The 21,423-nt window shown below is 38.5% G+C and overlaps 1 protein-coding gene across 2 annotated transcripts in view; it reads right to left on the bottom strand.

Annotated features, from left to right (window-relative positions):
• dync1h1 (dynein, cytoplasmic 1, heavy chain 1) overlaps positions 1–21,423 on the bottom strand; it is an 80,658-nt gene that overhangs the window by 34,711 nt on the left and 24,524 nt on the right. For both annotated transcript variants that reach the window (XM_052011417.1, XM_052011508.1), the window contains exons 20-43: positions 21,200–21,409; positions 20,352–20,498; positions 19,760–19,926; positions 19,500–19,673; positions 18,908–19,073; positions 18,542–18,730; positions 18,170–18,361; positions 17,154–17,436; positions 16,011–16,111; positions 15,501–15,660; positions 14,129–14,372; positions 13,764–13,947; positions 12,871–13,083; positions 12,521–12,759; positions 11,680–11,836; positions 11,348–11,575; positions 10,668–10,898; positions 10,430–10,570; positions 6,784–7,017; positions 6,460–6,666; positions 6,252–6,373; positions 1,634–1,799; positions 937–1,100; positions 716–845 (exon numbers count right to left, since the gene is read on the bottom strand). In XM_052011417.1, the coding sequence (XP_051867377.1) occupies positions 716–845; positions 937–1,100; positions 1,634–1,799; positions 6,252–6,373; positions 6,460–6,666; positions 6,784–7,017; positions 10,430–10,570; positions 10,668–10,898; positions 11,348–11,575; positions 11,680–11,836; positions 12,521–12,759; positions 12,871–13,083; positions 13,764–13,947; positions 14,129–14,372; positions 15,501–15,660; positions 16,011–16,111; positions 17,154–17,436; positions 18,170–18,361; positions 18,542–18,730; positions 18,908–19,073; positions 19,500–19,673; positions 19,760–19,926; positions 20,352–20,498; positions 21,200–21,409 (4,449 nt within the window). The remainder of the gene's footprint in view (positions 1–715; positions 846–936; positions 1,101–1,633; positions 1,800–6,251; positions 6,374–6,459; positions 6,667–6,783; positions 7,018–10,429; positions 10,571–10,667; positions 10,899–11,347; positions 11,576–11,679; positions 11,837–12,520; positions 12,760–12,870; positions 13,084–13,763; positions 13,948–14,128; positions 14,373–15,500; positions 15,661–16,010; positions 16,112–17,153; positions 17,437–18,169; positions 18,362–18,541; positions 18,731–18,907; positions 19,074–19,499; positions 19,674–19,759; positions 19,927–20,351; positions 20,499–21,199; positions 21,410–21,423) is intronic.

Here is a 21,423-nt window from a genome sequence, read left to right as displayed (position 1 = left end):
TCTTGTACAGGACAGAAAGATTTTGGGGTGTCAGGTGATCAGTTATTCATTGCAGGTGACCCAACCTCTGACCTCCTCTTTCAATCAGAGTATTTAAGTGCTTAGTCCTTTTGATTTCCTGGTCAATGGTGATCCCCAGATCTAGGATAAGATCTGGTAAGGCCTCCCTGATGATAACATCACTGAATAGCAAGGGCAGGTGGTAAGGCTCTTTTGTGGGAGCAAGTCACTGTCTGACATGTGGCACAGATGTTAAACTGCTGTCACTTAAAAAAATATTGAAACTTTAATTTTCGCATTACAAGGCCAAGACTTATAATTGGGTCAATTTGTATTCATGTTGCAACTTCAGGAAACTTTTAAATGATTTTTTTCCCCAAAAGGGAGAAGGTTTGATGGACTGCACCATAGTAAATAGGATGCTGAGCCTCTTACTCCAGAATTAGAGTAAGGAATCTGATGGGTGCTTTCGAAGACTGCTTTGCTTACTTGTTACAGGTTCAAACTAGCAGCTTATTCAAATAAAATGGGGGGGGGGGGGGGGGGGGGGGGGGGGGGGGGGGGGGGGGGGGGAGGGAGGGAGTGAGGGGTGGTAAACATTTACAAATAATGTCTCTAAATCAATAATATGAAGGAAATCAAACTAAACAAATTGAGTGCATTAAGATCACCAACAATTGTTTTACTTAACAATGTTTATGACCCAATCTCTTACCTTTGATAGCCAGTTACTATACAAAATAGGCCTAGTCAAAGCTTTTTCTTTGTCGATATTAGGGAAATGCTTGAGAGCCACCACGTCAATGTTCTCATCTGTCCACTGTCTTTCCTCATCCTCCACAAGTCTTAAAGTAAAAGTAATGCAACATGAATGTCATGTTCATACATTTAAACATAGTTACACACAAATAGTGATTTTTGATCAAAAATACAAACCTGTCTTGGAACAAGCGCAAAGCCTCATGAGCCCAGATCCTAATCAAACCCTCAACTGCAAGCGTTTCCAATGGTCTCAAAGCTTCAAAGATTCCTCTAACCCAACGTGTCATTTCACGAGGGGAGTAAATGTAATGTGGTTGTATGTCTTGAGTGAAACGCTCCTGTGAATGATGTATACATTAATGAACAAAGTATAATTTTTAAAATATCAGACCAATAAAAATTCAATTGGATTTAACTGGAAAGGCTGTCAACCTGAGACATTTGCTTTCACCAGATGGGGACCAATGCTCCTATTTTACTACTTACATCTTCAATTTGAAAACATAGAACCATACAGCACAAAACAGGCCCTTCGGCCCACCATGTTGTGCCGTCCATCAAACCACCCTCACACTACCTAACCCCTTCCTCCCGCATATTCCCCCATCCCACACTCCTCCATATGCCTATCCAACAAGCTCTTGAACCTGTTCAATGTATCTGCCTCCACCACCACCCCAGGCAGTGCATTCCATGCACCAACCACTCTCTGGGTGAAAAACCTCCCCCTGACATCTCCCCTGAACCTCCCACCCATAACCTTAAAGCCATGCCCTCTCGTCTTGAGCACTGGTGCCCTGGGAAGGAGGTGCTGAAACATACCACTCTTTTCTAGGGCTTCAATCCTGCAGATCACACAACAGAAATCTACCTGTGACATAATGTAGAATTCCACCATAGCTGCAGTTAGGGGATCTGCATATGTCCTCAAGGATGGAATGAGTCTTAGCATAGCTCGGTTAAATGTTCCATAAATCTGAGTAAGAGAAGCTGGTCCTGGATAATCCACGTACACAACGGGTACATGACGGAGGAACCTGCAAAGTAAAATTTTTCCAACTGTCACTTCAACTTTAGCAGTACAAATCTATCAATTTTCAATGCATCAAGGAATCAGGTAACAGGACAAATGTACCAGTTTACAATACATCAAGGGAATGGTTAACTGAATGTTAATAGCCCAATTATTCAGAAGCTTCGACTAATGATCTGGAGACATAGTCAAAACCAACCAAGACAGCAGGGGAATTAAATTAGTTAAATAATCTGGATATCTAAATACATGCAAACCCTGCAATACAGAGTACTGTTGGGGGGGGGGGGGGGGGGGGGCGTGGTCATCATTCCCAGTAACCCTGAAATTACTGCACCATTAAAACCCATCTGCTTCACCAATGTGCATTTCTGGTGTGGAAATTTGCTGTTCTAAACCAGTCTGCCCCATATGGGATTCCAGACTCCGCAAGGTTATCAATTCTGGATTGTCCTCTATGATATACCAAGATAGTCAGCTGTATCAAACTGCAACATAGAAAAAGAAACCTGCACGGAACCCTCAACATTAACCTGTTATGACAGAAACACAGAATCTGCAAATCCTCTCTAACATTTGGGGATTTGTGCCAAAGGCTCTCAAGTAACTAAATAAATAAATCAAAAACATCTGTAAACAAATCTAAAATATCTGGAATAATAGTCTAATATCTGTAATGGTATCCATGAAAGTACTACATCATAAAAACCCATCTGGTTCACCAATGTGTATTTCTGGGATGGAAATTTGCTGCTCTAACCCAGTTGTTCCACTCCTTCCACCTTTTTATACTGGCTATCTCCCTTTAACTTTCAGTCCAGATGAAGGGTCTGGACCCAAAATGTCAACTGAACATTTTCCTCCATAAATATTGCCCGACCTGATGAATTCCTCCAGCAACTTGTGTTGCTCCAAATTCCAGCATCTGCAGTCTCTTGTGTCCTGAATAAATGTTCCTCTACTATCAGAGCAACCGTCAAGGTTGGCATCACAATACTAAACATTTCGTAAGAGTGGCTTTGGGAGTCCTTAGCATCAACTCTGAACAATGCCAAATACAAGCAAGAAAAGCTTCTGATGAAGCAGTATTCTTCCATGCTCAACATCACTTGGGATTATCAACATTACTTGGGAATATCACTTGGCAAGGGCAAACTTTAACATTCATTAAATGAGTGCTCAGCAACAACAACACTGACTGAGGAATATAGCAATGCTTGCAGCAGCAGGTGAGAATACCAAGAGAAAAACCATCTTTGATCTTGCTCTCAATGATATGTAAATTGCAAATGAATCTGGTCATGAGGTATCGGTGGACCACAACATAACCCTTAGATGAAGACATCACATCAAGGGTACACTGAGTATTGTGTGGCATTAGCACCCTGCTGAGTGGGATAGATTCAGAACTGATTTAGTCTGAGCAGTCAGAAGAAATGGTGGGGCATCAGCAGAATGATATTACATCACAATTTCTAACCTCATGGCTCAGTATAATCTTCACTCTTCCATTACCATCAAGCCAGAGACAAAACCTGGTTTGCCCAGAACAACTTGCTAAAAGCAACACCAGGAATACATAAAAATTAGGACCACAATAATTCAGTCTATAACCAACAGATTAGATCAAAACTCACAACTGGATGTGGTAATACTGCTTTGATACTCAAAAGGCTAACAGAAATACCTGCACCTTCAACATTGCAGAGATGTTGGGCCCTGTCATTAAAAAGGCTGAAAAATTAGCAAGTAATTGGAAGTGCTAGGTGGGAGATCCATTTCGGCTTCCTACCATCTCAGCAGTCAGTCTTCAGCTAAATCAATGAAATCAAGAAACTGATACAGCAAAGGGTAATAGGGGACAGAGGTGATGGTGGAGGGGTGTTTTCATGATTGCAGGCCTTTGGCATGCTATTGGGATCAGTGCTTGGACCCCGATTGTGCGTCACATACATTAACAATTTGAATGTGAACATCGGAGGTATGCTTAGTAAATTTGCAGATGACATAAAAATAGGTGGTAGTGTTGATAGTGAGGAGGGTTGCCTTAGGCTACATGATGATATTGAAGAAGGGCAGAGCAATGGCAGGTGGAATTTATTCTAGACAAGTGTGAGATGATGCATTTTGGGAGGACTGATCAGGATAGGACACAATACAAATGGCAGGGCCCTAGGGAGTACACAAGTCCTGTTATTCCTCTGTTCTCCAACACTCCTAGGCAGAGCATACACAGTAAATGACAGGGCACTGGGGAGTGTTGGAGAACAGAAAGGAACAAAAGGACTTGTGTACGAGTATCTCTGAAGGTGGCAGCACAGGTTATTAAGGTGGCAAACAGGATACTTGCTATATTAGCCAGGGCACAAGAACAGCAATGTTATAATACAAATTTATATATAAAATACTGGTTAGGCTACAGCTGGTATATTGTGCAGTTCTGATTGCTACAATCAGAAGGATGTGATTGCACTGGAGAGGGGGTAGAGATTAACCAGGGTGTTTCCTGGGCTGGAGCATTACAATCATGAGGAGAGATTGAATAAGCTGGATTTGTTTTTCCGGAGCAGAGGTAGGATTCAAATTAGGCATACAGAATTATGAGAGTCATAGATAGGTAGACGGTAAGAAACTTTTCTCTGCAAGAGGTGCCTAAAATCATAGGGCAGAGGTTTAAGATATGGATATGAGTTTTAGAGGGGACCGGAGGATAAATTTTTCTTCATTTAGAGGGCAGATGGAATCTGTTACACACTGCTTGAGGGGATGGTGGATGCAGGTACTATCAACATTTATTTAAACAAGTACTTGAAGCACCAAGGCTTAGCAGGCCACCACCAAGTACTCAGAAATGGGATTTGTATGGATGGGTAACTGATGACTGACATGGACACGATGACCCAAAGGACCTCTTCTGTGCTTTATGACTCCAAGATGCTACAAGACGCAATAACATTCCGTCTACAATGAACCTTGCCACACCTCCAGCCTAGTCATTCATGATGGGTACAACAACCATGGAACATATTTCTCATGGGAGTATCTTCGGCCAAATCATCTTTAGCTGCTTCATTTAAGGCAAATGTCAGTGAGGTGATAGAATATACCCCACCTGCCAGGATGAGTATGCATCTAGACAAGTGGATGTGTACCAAACAAACAAAAATCTCTTAAACTAATCATGTCACCAGCTTAACCAGACCTTAAGTATTCACTCCATCTGCCACTGGTGCATCTTGGTTGCTCTCTGATGTACAGTCAAAATGAACTAAAGCATCTTGACCCTCTTGATGGGAATGCAAGATGCCCTCCTAGTCAAACACAATGTTAACTTGGAAATATATTGGAGTTCCTAAATCTTGGTACTCTCAAATGAACAGCACTGTGGAGGTACCTGCACAGCAAAGACTGCATTAAGTTCAAACCCATCTTTACAAGCACAATAAATTCAGACAAGTGCAAAGTGATGCCTCTTGGGAAGTTAAAACAGGGCAGAGCATACACAGTAAATGACAGGGCACTGGGGAGAGTGTTGGAGAACAGAGAGGCCTCTGTGTTGGAGAACAGAGAGGCCTCTTGTGTTGGAGAAGAGGGTACAAGTACATAGTTCCCTGAAAGTGGCCACACAGGCAGACAAGGTGCTGCAGAAGGCATGAGGCATGCTTGCCTTCATTGGTCAGGGCACTGAGTAAAAGAGTCGGGATGTTATGTTACGGCTATTCGGACATTGGTGAGACCACACCTGGAATATTGTGTGTAGTTCTGGTTGCCACACTATAGGACAGATGTCATTAAACTAGAGAGGGTGCAGAAAAGATTCACAAGGGTATTACCAGGACTGGAGGGCTCGAGTTGTAAATTGGTTTATTATTGTCACATGTACTGAGGTACAGTGAAAAACTTTGTTTTGCATGCCACCCATACATATCGTTTCATCACATCAGTACACTGAGGTCGTACAAGGGAAAAGCAAGAATAGAATAACAAGGAGAGACGGGATAGTCTGGGACTGTTTTCCCTGGAGCAAAGGAGACTGAGGGCCCAGATATGGTGAATGGTCAAGACTTTTTTCCAGAATCTAAAACAAGAGGGCCTAGATTTAAAGTGAGAGGGGGAAAAAGGGGATCTGATGGGCAAATGTGTCCACACAGAATGGTGGGTATATGGAATGAGCTGTTAATGGAAGTGGTAGAGGCTGCTACAATTACAATGTTTAAAAGACATTTGGACAGCTTCATGGATATGGGCCAAATATAGGCAAATGGCACTGGCTCAGGAAGGCACCTTGGTTGGCATGGACAAGTTGGGCTGAAGGACCTCTATCCATGCTGTATGACTCTATGACTATGAAGTAGTCTCCATGAAAGAGTGGTCACAAGAACTCTGATTGGTTTAAAATATTAGCTTCCTGAATTGAAGACTGCTAGTATGTAAAACAGAATTATTGAAATATTACCTGTGTGAAAGTGGTTTCCTTCCTGGATCAGTAGATGGGTTGCATGCTCCAACAAATTGGATTCTTTCCAACTTAACCCAGGTCTGGTCTGAAGTACGGAAGAAACCGCCGTGTTCTACCATCTGGAATAAAGACAAGCCACCGTGACTACACTTCAACAATGTGCTTCCTCTTTTAACTCAGCCATATGACAACTCCTCTTACAAACCTGTCTAATGAAGGATATAACCCTTTGTGTGCCATATTTGTCCATGTCTGGAAGATTGATTTCATCGCAGAATAGCACAAGCCATTTGCCAAGTTGCACAGGTGCTAACACGACTCCATTTGGTGTCCGACGGTATTCGCAGTAGTGATCAAATGTTTTCAGAACCAACTCAGGTGTGGTTGCACTGGAGAAGTTCAGACCCACAACCTATTAACAAAATAGCAAAAAGCATAGCTTTTATATATTTCAGTCACATTAGAAAGTGGGAAAAAAATGATTAGGGAGCAGCTGAAGCTACAAAGAAAATTTTAAAGAATTTCATACCTCCATATCTGGTAGAGCTCTTAGTGCACTGAATAGGGTCATAGTCTTCCCAGAACCTGGTGGTCCACATAAAACTAGTGGTTTATGCTCAGCCAGCCAGGTGTACAGAAGGGCTTCATGACGGACTGTATCTAAGGTTGGTACAACAACATCTGGAGCAGCAACTTTATGAGTCTCAACTTCAATCTGTGGAACCTTTGATTGCCAAGGAACCCATTCTCCAGTAATAGAAACCTAAATATTAAAAGATTTTGCAACAAACTTGTTTACCTTTTGAATCTGGTTAAATTTATAATCTGTCCTTTTTTTTAAATAAAGGAACTGCTGCACAAGTCAAGTAAAATTGAAACTAGTGAAACTGTGTACCAGGATCCAGTTCTAAACATTACCGGCTATTGTGATCCCGTAAATAGTTTGAAGTGCAAAATACTCAAACATTTTCACCCTCAGATAATTTTACTTAATAACTTCATTAGTATATACAGCAGTGATACCAAAGTCACTTATAATAAGCAAAATTAGTCTTTACCAAAACAAAAGTTGCATTAATTTATCAGGAATTTTGAGTTGCAGCCATTTGGCTTTATGTTATTCACAGATTATTTGGCCTTTTAAAATACTCACATGTAAGATTGTCCATTTTTGCTCAGGTTTGACCAGAGTCTTTTCCAGAGCCCTTCTGCTTTTTTAAAAATTTAAGTATTAAAATTCCAAATAAAACAGCTGCAGAGCCTGCCTATGTCTGTCAGGTTCAGGTTGGGTATGAAGTCCCAGCTTCAGGTTGATAGAAATAAATGCACAGACTGCTGCTATTTAGTTTCATTCTGAAATGTTGATACTCAGTAAAAAGTTATCAAATAATTAAAAACTTGCAATGCTGGCAATCCAATGGCCAGCTGATTTCCTCCCTCAAGGACTGTGGGTTCCTTGGAACAAAACTATCCCCATACTACTTTCTTCCAGCGTTTTGATTGATCCACAGGGTTCAAACTGAATGGCCAATCATGATGGAGTTAAGGTAGAGTATGCATGGCAAAGTAGTAAAATGTCATCAGTGCTTTCTTCTACTCCACTTTTCTCCTGCTTCTGTATTTAAGAACTTAATGTTTCTAACTCATGACAAATGGTAATTCACATTATGCAGTCTCTTCCCATAGATACCATGAGACCTGCTATGCCCAGCTTTTTTTTTGAAAAAACGTTCCAGAACCTTATATTACATTTGCAGAAATATTGTTCACCTCACTTAAAACGGATGTAAAGCTACAACTGCCAGAGAGTTGCTTTAGGCTTTCACAACTGCCACCTAATCCATCCTATGCCTCATGCATTTTACAAAGCCACCTTCTGTCAGTGGTGTTCTGATTAGCTGAGAGCAAACAAAAATTCTCTTGCTGCCTGGATGGTGCCTTGGGTTATGAACCGAGCATTCTACCGTGTTGCTGCTGTGGTAATCCTGTGCTTGAATGGATTGAGACTTTGGAATGGGGTGTTGCCCAGTGATTGCTGCATGCAGCCTGCACACAGACATAGTACTGTTGAACAGTGAATGATGTTAATATTAATACTCTGGCATGCCCATCAGCCGGAGAAGTCTCAATCTTTCATTTTTTTTTATATACATAAAGCACTTCATATTGCTTTGTTGCAAGGATGCTACCATATTTTTTTTAGAATCTCACTCTGATTACGTCACTACAATGCAAATCTATTCATCCATACTCAGTTTCCACATTAGTTGCAACATACACAATACTCAATGTGTGCATGTTAATAACTGCAGCAGTGAAAATATACTTCTGCAGGAAATGCACTGTCGAGATACTGTGTGTGTTTTGTTCAGGGCCTTGGCCTGGGTTTGGACTGGCTGTGGTCAGGGTTTTATTTTTGGCCCCGAGCAGATCTTTAGAGAGGTGCAAAAAAAAATTGAAAAGTGAAAGCTGGTTTTAAACTTCTTCGAGGGTTTGCCCATCCAGCACTTTGTGTATTGCAAAATTTAACCGGATGATTTACCTCTTATCAAAACCAGATGAACACCACAGCTGAATACTAGAAAATTATTCAAAACAGTGAACTAGATTGATGTTCAAGTTCAGAAGAAGAATATTGTACCTGAGCCACAGGAACAACTAATGGCCCTCAGACATCTATGAATCATATAACTCCACTCCACCCAACCACCCATGCACATGAAGGGGGTTGGTGAAACTCCAAAGCACTTTTGGAAAACTTGCGGCCTCCAGTAAATGAAAAGCCAATTGAGGGTGCACAATGAACACCCCTTTTAAAAAGTTGGTTTGTCATCTTTTTTACTAAACGCTGCATCAAATTAAGACAATTTAAATCATTTAGCACTAATATTCAGAGAAGTGATAATACATTAAATGCACACAAACAAAAATTGCTTTTGACTACCTGAAACTACCAATTCTGGCTGTGCTTTCATCATCGATGCCGAGTAAAAGGGCACTTTCCTTTCTAAGTGACTGTGATTAAAGAAGTTAAAAATCACAATTCACATCCTAGTTTATAGAATAGCACAAATAGGAGTATGTTCCCGAGCCCTTTAAATGTACAACTGCAATAGAGTTGATCTGAAAAGGCCATCCACCTAAAATGTTAGTTCTTTCCTCACAAACCTGCTGGGTACTTGCAACATTTATTTTAGATTACAATTTTTAAGTTGATAGATGCTAATAAGCTCAAGTGCAGTGAAGAACATAGATTGGTTAAATGATCAGACATGTGAGATGACACTGAATCCAAGAAGTGACTCATCTTGGGAGGAATGATTAAAAAGAAGTACAATTTAAAAGGGGACAGAGGAATAGTAAAAGGGAGATATATTTACAAAAAGGTACCACAAAAGTATAACGAATCCTTAGCTCCATTAATAAAGGTACAGAGTACAAGCATTAAAGCTTTACTAAACCTTTCCAAAACAGATTGGGCCTCTCAAGTGGAGAGCTTTCTGAGCGAGAAAGTGCATTGTAGTCTGAGTGCAGGACATATTTACTGGAGTGATATCAGCAAAGAGCATTCTACTTCACAGAGAAATTATTCTCCTCCTCACAGGATAAGTGGATAAGAGGTTTGACAAATATGTTCAAAATTTGAAATGTTTATTGATAGAGGAGGATAAATGGTTATCAGTGGTAGAAAGGTGAAGAGCCAGAAAATTTTTTCATCTTTTTTTTACAAGAGATTGCCAAAGAATCAGAAGTAGCATGACAAATTTTAATAAATTTTGCAAGTCATAGTCTGAAATAACACAAGTCTCATATTTTATATTATATTTGAAAATGGAAATTGGATAACTCTGTGAAACAATAGGACTATGGAGAAAAGCAGTAATTGAAGAGCTCCACAAAAAAAGACATGTTGGGATAACAGTCTCCTTCAATGCCATGCTGTTCTAGGATCAGTTATCTGTTTTAATAGGTTAAACAATTATATTTCTCTTCTAAAAGGCCAGTAACTCAGTATATTCAATGTAACATTTTATCAGTCTACTAAATCAAACACTTAAAGCTAAATTTTAATTTGGTCAGTTGCTTGGGAGTGTATTAAAAATCAACAAATTTTGAGAAAATATAAAATGTTGCAAAGACAGAAAAATCTAGAATTAGAATCATAGATTTCCTACCTCAAAATCAATGATAGGCATGTTTGGTGTGCTTGGCAGTGGAATGGTTGTAATTCGTCTGAGATATTCACCAAGTTCTGCTCTCATCTTCAAACGTGCATCACCCGAGAGTGACCAAAGAATCGCATAAATTAGGTATTTCTAGTCAAGGAAAAGTGAATAAGTACAAGGTTACATGGGATGAGATAATAAACTATGCCATGGATATAATGAAATAATTGTAAAACTGCCATCACACCTGGATGTAGCGTTCCAATTGATCACTCTGCATTGGGAAATCTGGGTGGTTTGCATTATATAATGCAATATTTCGACAAGCTTGGTGCAGCATAGAGAAGAGGGAACCAAGACATCGTAATCGGGTAAAATCCATAATGTGTTCCATTTTAGCAGCATGCTCTACAGCTTTTATAATCAGACCATTTGAAGTGAAGTATGGCTGCAGAACTGTTGCTACATCTCTCTGTATCTGTTTGAAAAAAATTACATCATTGTGTGAAGAACCTGCACAAGGTTATCAAAAAAATTGAACTAATAAAGTTCTAGAAAAGATATTGGATAGAAGGTAAAAGGAATATTTACTGATATTCCAGCTAAGAATCATACTGAAAATTAAGTAACAAAATAGATTGTTTTTGGAGATACTCTAAAAGAGTCCACATGTATATAAAAAAAAGTACAAAATATTTTACAAGAGATCTTGTGGGAAAACTCTAACATTCTTGCTATTTAGTAAGGAGAGTTACAGCATCACTTGTTTTCTGTCTTTTAATACACTTAAACAGTCTATACATTTTTCCTTGTTAATCAAATGTCTGATTCAATTTTTTCAACCTCAGATGAAACAACTTAGTGTACTGAAGCAATTTAGTATACAGAAGTAATTTTTTTTGCACAGAAAATTCACTACTTCTGTACCTGAAGCATTGGGGAAGCGGTCTCTTGCTCCTCTTCATCTTTGCCCTTGCGTCTTCGCTGGGCCTCATCCTCTCCCTCATCCAGTGGAATACTACGTAGTCTAGCCAAGAAGTTATTGAAGATCATATCTGTGCTGAGCACATCTTCACTAAACCATACCATTCCGCATCTGGATACAGTGGCGAGTGTAGCATATTTTAAGTCTTGGACCTCAAACATAATCCGTACCTATGGAAAGGAAAAGATTTTTTAAAAAAAAAGCTGTATTTAAGGTGTTGTGTACGTTTTTGGCAAGCATAAGCTCTGTGTTAATCGTTTATACATTTTCTTACATTTGGTGGAAGACTGAGACGCTCTCCATTGGGCAGGGTAAGCAATTTGTTATCATCCAAAACAGAATTTAAGTTTTCTACCCATTCAGGATCCACATCACCATCAAAGATAATCCACTGACGTTTCTGCAGCTCACCTCGTACGTTGTCAATGATCCTATAAACCAGAAAGTTTCACATTTATGGAAATGATGCTCAACTAGTTTTAACTTCAGTAATGATTACAATTCATTTAAAAATACATAAAAAAAATTATGGGTTGCAATAGACAGTTGAGTAAGTTTATCTGAGTAGCAGCCAAGCCAGACAAGCTGAGAAGATCTAGATCCGTTCCCAACCCAAGTTGATGGAATGCAAGCCAAATAAAGCACCCTTGGCTGGGACGATGAATATTAGAACATTTTGTGATTTAATAATGAACTTTGTGAATAATGGCCTAATTAAAACCCTAATCACTACAGTTCAGCAACAATATGACCACTTTGTACTAAAATTAACTTACTTTTTGTCCTAATTGCTCTTTCTTGTAAAGAGTGTGTATAATTTATGTTTTTCTTGTGAATACTGCTTATATACTATGTGCCTCTGATGCTGCTGCAGGTGAGTTTTTCACTGCACTTGTGCATACATATACTTGTGCATACGACAATAAACTCGACTTTTTGACTTTGACGTTATTTAAAGGCTAGAATAATTTTATTTATATGATGGTCCTGGTTTTCTTGGGCAAGGTACAAGGGAAAACCAGCAACTTAAATTGAACCGGAGAGCAAAACATTTTCATGGAGGGAGTAAAATTAGCAAAAAGAACATTTACAATATTTCTAGGTAGCCAACTTACTTTCTAAGAACATGTGTGAACAATCCATCAGTCCATTCTCTAGTGTTAGGGTCTAATGTTCCATATAAATGATCCTTGCTGGTTGCTTTTGGATCAATGATGTGAGCAACTCCTTCTACTCCCTCAAGTCGTTCAAGGGCTTTTAGTAAAACACGCCAAGCCATACTTTTTCCACTGCCTGATGGCCCAACCATCATCAAACCATGGTTTATCTGAGAGATCTGATATAGTTGCAGAACCTAAAGTAGAACATGTATATTAAACTAAAATTAGCTCGATATACCAAGATGAAGTTCAATTCTGATAAAAGCATTCCTATTGGAGTTATAACAAATAGAAATCAAACTTGCCTTTTCAACCCACATTCCACCAACATCTTCACCATCACCATAAGTCAGGTACATTTCCTGACAAACCTTCTTCAACTCCTCACGTAGTTTGGTCATTGCTCCACGATGGTATGATATCCCAGGGAACACATCAGACAAAAGGCTGAAAAGCAATGGGATGTCTTCTGCAACCAGTTTGGGGACCATCGTCTCACAAACACTCTGGATCAGAATCTGTTGATAGATTAAAATATTCATAATATGACATCTCAAACACAAGTAGTTTCACGGGGTAATAAAACATAAACATGCTCAATCAAGTCGAGATCAGATCTTTTAAAGGTAAGTGAGTACAAATTGCCTTCTTTTGCCAGCACTACCCAAACCCATGTTCTCTATCCCCCAGAAAAAGGGAACAGATATCTGGGAATATCATCAACTACAAATGCTGCATCCCTCCCATACCAGCACCACTCCCCCAAGTTGTCGAACACCCAGTGTGGAAAAATATTAATGTTCCTCAAATATCATTAGGAGTAAACTGTGACTTTTCATTCAATAGCACTACAGTAGTTCAAAGCGGCAGCTCATCAAGACCTCTTGGGCAACCAATGGGTAATAAACATGACATCCTAATGTCATTAGAATGAATATAAATGTTCTGCAGTGCCATTAAGTACAAATAATGAAATTGCAAGAAATATTGGCACCATTATTTAATTCAATTTAATCCCTGATTAACTAACTGCTAAGAAAAAGTGTAAATCATTTTAAAAATGTTAAAATAATTGTTGTCAAAATGTTTCAATGCAACTTGAGCAGGATTACAACAAAATAGAATTTAAATTTTTATGGCTTGAAATGAGTGATATGGAATTGAATATTTACAGCCAATACTGAGCTGGATTACTAACCTCTTGTTCAGGCAAGTTCTCTGCAATTTCTGCTTCATCAACATCCTCACCACGTTCTCCCTTCTCTTTCTTAATCTTCTGAATTCTCTCACGCTTCACATTACCTGCACTTACTAATACGCTCTTCAGGGCACGGAGGCCAAAATCATAGTGGCTCTGGGATGATAACTGCTCATCACAAAGCCTGTGGGGGAAAAAGAAAACAATTTTAACAACTTTTATGAATAGAAAATTAAATTAAACTTTTAATCCTGGTCACAATCATACAAATTCTACATTTTCTTTCATTTATGTCAAAAGGAATAAAAAACTAAAAATAGAGAAAAAAAGTGATCAACAGTGAAGCTCAAGTTAAAGATGCTTACTTGAAGAATGGAACAATCTTGTTTGCAAGGGTTTCAGCAGTACGGAATCCTTGTGAATACAACATAACTTGTGCAATGAGTTGACGGTCAGGTTTTGTCATTGCTAAACTGCGGAAAAGTTTTTTCAAGTTATCTGGTAAGTTGGAACGACCAGCATAACCTGGATTCATAGTAATGAAAATAGCCATATCTGCCCTGACTTTCACTTGCTTGTTCAGTAGCTCACAGGTGATGGTTGGAGAACCTGAAAGAAAATCAAAGCTCAGATGATGGCAAACCCAATGCTTCACATAATAATGAGGTAGCCAAGCAGTACCTTCTGTCTGTTCCACCATTTCTTGTATACAAAATGTTCCCTCTTTAAAGGCCACCCATTGCTCACCAATCATCAGTTCTAAGAACAAAAATTTGACTAGGCCATTACAGCTTCTCAAGCCTGTTCCGCCATTCAGAAATGTGATTGGGCAGTCAATATGATTTTATGAATGGGAAATAGTGTTTAACAATTTTAGTAGAATTAGAGCACGTATACAGCAAGGTGGACAACTGGGAACCAAAGGAAGTATTTTGGTTACTGCATGAGAAAAGACCTCATTCAATTGATAATACGAGTAGGACGGACAGAGGATTGGCTAACCAAAAGTAAAAGCAGTGCTTTCCAGGTTTGCAATACGTACCTACTAAGATGCCACTGGATTAGTGCTGTTGCCTCAGCTACTTTCTATCAATATTAATGATTTAGATGCACTCTAGATTGCTCCTTGGCCTTTTCAATTAGTAGCTCAAAGCTCATACAATAGCTTCTAAATGGTTCTGCATCAAAATTTACTTCATTTGACTTGCCTCATTGCCCAGAACAAGGTCCAGCAAAGGCTTCTTCCCTTGTTAAACTAGAATTTCAAGTTCTTCTGAACTCCATAAATCCCTACCATTCTTTAGGCTTTACAATTTTACTATCCCTTTCTATATCAGGATAGTTTTCACTTCATTATCCCTATTCTATCATTTCAATTGATTACCTTTCAATTTTTCTCCTCTTTATTCTTTCTATTAGTTGATAGCCACATGAATATACCCAGAACTGTAATGGAATTACTTGGGACCTTCTTGACACTAACCATGTCAATTCTGTCCTTCAGCTTGTGGCAATGCAATATTCTCCTTATTCAATCATGCCATGCTCCTTTCTTTTCTATACTTCACCAAGTACCTCCAACCCGAGTATTGTTAAAATCTAATATACTCATTTTTGTGCTAAATTGGTATTCATTTTACTACAGATTTTAAAAGTAGTTCCACCTTAAAAATATTATGAACCTTAAAACAGGGTGATCTGACAACATCAAGTCAAATGGTGTACAACATTACATACTTCGGTCACGGCTGGGATTAGAATGCTCACGGAGAGCTTCCTGGATGCACTGTATTTGCTGTGATACTGCAGACAGCATACGTTCTTCCAGGCGATTGAATTCGTCAAAACAACCCCAGGCTCCCACCTGGCAGAGACCCACAAATATACGACCCATGGCCTAATAATTAAAAGAATTACATTAGACAAGGTAGAAAGTGTGGCACCTAATTTAGATGTTAACTGGCCGACACAAAAAGTACAAGCTTTCAGATTTTGATACTCTGCTCAGTAAATTTAATAAAGTTGGAGACTTTACATATTTAAAAGCTTACCTCATCCACCTTGAGACATTCATTTACATTTTATGGTACAATGGTTAAAACTACAACTATAAATAACACATCAAAATCATGACTGCTGATGCTTGGAAAAGTTCCACTGTACTACAGAAGAGTTTTGATCAAGCAAGTTCATTAAAATACAAACTTGAGAGACTGACAAATACAATGTTATAATTAGTTACAGTACCTGGAAATCAAAAGTTTCATCGCAGTTGAAGACTAAAACAAAGCGTCCAAGCTGGTGTCCAAGTGCTTTGACAGATTCAGTCTTACCAGTACCAGCAGGCCCTAATGTGAATCAATGATTGGCATACAAAACAACTGAGTAAGTTACAAAAACCTTCAAGACCACTTTTGCTACAAAGTAAAATATTATTTCATTACCAGGTGGTAAACACCCAATTGCACTATTTTAAAGTATGCATTTCCTTATGGGCATATCAAATATCTGTGCTATAAAGAATTCAGTTACAATTGTCAAATTAAGTGCTTTTACTTGGACAATATTTTCTCCTCTCTCAATGAGATCAACATTTTTCCTCTCCTCACAGAAAATTCAACACAAATTTCTGGTACCTTACAGAAATGGCCTTTAATGCAATAAGTTTAATTAACTGGGCAGCTTGTTCCGACTCAATCAGGTGAACATAGCTTTGTGGTAGTCATCAGATAATAAACATAACTAATCCCACTTTTTTTTTAAAAAAAGGTGGCAACAAAGTTTCCATCCTACCCTCCATAACCAGGTGAGCTGACAGCAGACTTAATGGGGAGTAGAACTTATCTGCAAGAAGATCGTAGGCTAAAGTTGCATTTAGAGGTATGGAGTACACAAGTTTAGGCTTCTGCTCACTGTGGTATAGACAGCCTGTTACATCAGGAGTCCGATGTTTCAACCGTGATGTCACATCACAACAATATTTCCTCAGGCGAACAAAAAACTCCAAGCTACAGTTTCAAGGAGTAGCAGGGCAGTTATGTGAATCATCCTAGGAAACTTTGTCTCTGAGCCAAAATCAACAGAAAAGATTTAGTCTTAATGACATTTGTTTGTGGGAGCATGCTATGGGTAAATTGCAACAGTGACAACAGTGACTACACGTCACATGTTCATCACTGACTGCAGAGATTCTGTGAAAGGCACTTGTAATTTTGTGAGGCACTTGCAAATCTTTCCAATATCACAGAGTCAAATTAGGGATCTTTACTCCTTTTTATGATGATTTTCAATCATTACTAATACATAAAGATAATTTAATGTTTTTCGCCATGCTACACCAGAGGTATATCAAACATTTATCAACTCCTGCATCCATATTTTAAAACTTACCAAATGGAGATCCGCCAAGTCGAGCTTCCAAAGCTTGCGTCATGGTCAAGTAACAACGGTCTGTTAGAGGTGTCTGCACAAGTTTATCTTGGACACCGAGGTACTCAAAACCATAGTTGAATTTGGCATTTGCCATCTGTATAGATAGCTGTTGTAGCACATCAGTTTGTTTGGGATCGAAGTAAAATCTCATTTGACTGAGCCAATCAAAAGATTTAGGTTGGTCTACTTTGTTCTTGATCAGCATTCTGGTTACATCTCTCTGGTGTACTAATTCAGTGATCTATACATGGAAGAAAATCAACTGATTAAAGCTACATGATGAAAATTTTACCCAGTGTACATATTTCTGCAATTGTGCTTGTAATTGCTTCTTAGGTCATAGTCATGGAGATACAGCATGGAAAGAGGTTCTTCAGCCCAGAGTCTGCACTGACCATCAACCACCAATTTACACTAATCATACAATAATCCCATTTTCAAAATAAAAATTCTCCCCTCATTCCCATCAACTCTCCCCACATTCTACCACTCACCGACATACTAGGGGGTAATTTAAGTAGCCAATTAACCTACCAACTAGCACACCTTTGTGATGTGGGAGGAAACCGGAGCTCCCATAGGAAACCTGCATAAATCACAGGAAGAATGTGCAAATTCCATACAGACAACATCCAAGGTCAGGAGTGAACCTGGATCTCTGATACTGCGAGGCAGCAGCTTTACCAGCTGAGCCACTGTGCTGCCCGAAATGTAATTAACACTTCTATGAAGAGCTTTTTGCTGACTTTCTTTTGCATTTTGAAACCAAAAATATTTCTGAGTGGAGTTTAAGTATATGTTCTCCCATTTTCTGATGAGATACATGTTAACATTAAATTTTTGAAAAGATTTATGAAATACAATACCAATTGGGTGAAATATTAGAAGTGTGTCAAGAACATACACGTTTCAGGTTTTTACAAGAATGTTTCCACCACCATTAAGTTTTACTCAGTTACAGACCATTTACTCACCAAGTGCTCAAGTTTCCTTCTGCGAAGTGGTGGCTGTTCCATCAAAACAGAATCTGCTAATACAGTCAGAGTAGCTTCAACATTCACTAGGACCGGGGCAAGAGGAGACTGACCACCACTAGTACCATTATTCAGTGCATTTTCCACATTCTCAGACCATGATATCTGAGCTGAAAGGACAACAAGCTGGGCCTATATAATGGAAATAAAATTTATGAAAATGTGGTTAAAAGCCTAAAAACTATATAGTCACACAAACAGATCACAATCTTCCTATTTTAACAAGCACTTATCAAGATAATTTTTGCACGTTTCCTTATATAGTTCTACCAAAAATAAAATGAATCATGTTCGCTACTACTTCTTACAAACCTGATATTTATCAATCCAGGAAATGTAGTCTGCAGAATCAATTGAAGTGCCTTGACCAAAGATTCCAACCTCAGTGACTGATTCAGCTAGCAATTTGGCCAGAGTAACCCTCATTTCTTTCTCCACCAAAGTTAACCACTCATTTATCTTAGGATGCTCAGTGATCGAAACAGCAGTCTTGAAAAGCACCTGCCCAAAAAAAAAACAAAATGTCTCAGCTGTGCTTTGAAAGACAATTAGATGCACATTGATACCTGCACAGTTGAAACAAAATTGAACTTGATCCACATTCAGAATGTCTCTACAATGTTTAATAATCAATGGAGAATACCAATCAATTCTGATATAGAATCAAATTAAATATACCTCTTCTCCTTCACGCGATGCAATTCCCAAGACAACTGTAGCATCTTCATTAAGAATGATACTAGAAACGCCAGCAAACATTTTTTTGAAGTGTTTCTGCAACTTTGCTACATTCTTACTATTACCAATAATTTCCAGCAAGTCTTCATCGCCAACAAAGTAGAATCTGAAAAATCAGCAAAACCCATTAGTAAACACAGGAAGGCCACATCCACTTAAGTTATATTATGGCTGAATTTCTGCATCTCCACATTCCTGTCCTCTCATGTACCCCTTAATTCTTACAGTCCACAAGTATCTATCAATTATTCACTGTGAATATGCTCAAATGTTTCCCGAGATCTCAACTTATTCTAATATTGAGTGAATATTGGCCCCTTCTAGTCGCGGGACAGCCTGCACATTCTCAGAAACCTTTGTTGAACCCACATATCTTTCCTTAAGTAAGATGGCAAAAACTAAACAGTACTCCAGGTACAGCCTCACCAAGCTTTTTTCCACAGATCTCAAATGCAGTGAAAATTCTCTTGCAATTTTTTCTACCTTTCCCCTACAATGCATCGGCATTATTAAAAAGTATACAATTATTTACCGAGGAAAGGATGATCGCTCCCTCTCCAAATATTCTCCCAAAGCCTTTTGTATCTTTCCCAACAAATCTGCCAACCGTTCCAAAGACCGCTGTACTCCTGGGATATTCAAAACATCCATGACTAGAGGAGACTTGGTCACTTTCTTCATGAGCGCTAGAAACTCTGTGCTGATGCTGTTTGATAGTAAAATCAGGACATGCACATCAGTTTAAGAATTACGAAGCATTTAATTAAAACTAATGCAAATCTATTCACGTACCTCTGGAATCTCTGAGTTTCCACTGGCAGTAAGTGCTTAATGTCAGCACTTCCTGTAAAAATACCTTCAAGATAGACCCAGCGTCTCTGGACATCAATCCAAACATCAAAAAGTGCCATTATACGATTTAGTTTATCTTCCCAGCTCAAAGCATCCTCTTCAAAAACCTAAAGAAATGTTAAAATTGCCACAAAAAGGATACCATTTAGCCACTTAAAGAATAAATTAGAGGTTATAGTTGGATAATCAGCTGAACAACATACTTTGCAAAGTCTTCACTGCTGAACTCTAAACATTTTGAAGAGAACCTAAATTCTTTTAACAGATGTATTAAAGCATAAACTAAAATCTCACTCCATCAAAAAAAAAGGACTACAAATACACACAAAAGATACCTTGTAGTTTGGTAATGCCTAATGCAAGGTGAACGAAAGCATGAAGGGATAAAAATTAAAATGCAAAATTATAAAAATACAAAAAAAAAGTTGGAAACTTAATTGTAAAACACAGGAGGATTAAATACAACTTAAAGAATTTAATCTCAACAGGAAAATGGGTAAAGCATAATGAAAAAGCTTCCACAAATACTTGCCTTGTAATAGGGAGACAGCTTCATGGCAGATACGCTATTGATGTGTTCTTTGACCCTGTTGAAAAGGTCATCCCAGCCACGGATCAATCTACATTTGTTTTGATAGTTCACCAAGTCCAGTTCATAAGTGTTCCATACTTCTCTAATCTGAAAATTTTTTATATGATTAAGGTCATAAATGCAGTATCTACAAAGTTGTACACTACTAGGTAATCCAGCATAAATGTACAATTTAGCTCATCAATTATTAGCACTGAGATGCCAGAAATGGATGGCAAGTGAGATAAAATAAGCAGAACAAGATCTTTAGAATTTGGTCCATTTAGTTACTAGGTCAATACTTTGGCTAAACATATTAGGTTAGCAAGAGGCCACAGGAAATTTGCTTCATCCAACACAAGACCATTGATGAGCATGTTTTGATTAATTTTGATTTAATATCAAATTAAAAATATTGAATGTCAAATAGAAAAACTAGTAATATGAAGATGTGCATACTCAGAAAATAGCTGATATGGAATAGAATATTGGTACTAAGAAAAGATAAAATTAAAATAGAGCAAGTTACCCAGATTTTATCACACCAGTAAACAAGTTTCTAAAACATTTGCAAATATCAAATGGTGGAGGCGGATACGATAGGGTCTTTTAAGAGATTGTTGGATAGGTACATGGACCTGAGAAAAATAAGGGGGCTATGGGTAAGCCTAGTAATTTCTAGGGGAGGGACATGTTCGGCACAGCTTTGTGGGCTGAAGGGCCTGAATTACGCTGTCATTTTTCTATGTTCTATCATAATTCTGCTCCAACCCAAAACCCAAGGAGAGGCAAATTTGAAAGTTACTGACCTGTTTCAAAAACTCCTCCAAAGCCATCTCTCCCTGGGCCACAAGAAGAACATCCTTTACAATGGCTTCATTTTTCTGCAAGTCCACATCCCATATCTGACCTAGGGTTAATTCAGACACTACCCAATTAACATGGAGTCGTTTCATCAGCTGCTTCCAGTGACGGTCCTTCAAGGCCTCAGACTTTAGCTCAATCACTAACATGTTAATCTACAAGAAAAAAA

This window comes from Pristis pectinata, chromosome 1 (genome assembly GCF_009764475.1).
Source record: "Pristis pectinata isolate sPriPec2 chromosome 1, sPriPec2.1.pri, whole genome shotgun sequence".
Lineage (NCBI taxonomy): Eukaryota > Metazoa > Chordata > Chondrichthyes > Rhinopristiformes > Pristidae > Pristis > Pristis pectinata.
Note: the sequence above shows the minus strand (reverse complement) of the source record. Positions and strands in the feature narration are given on the sequence as shown.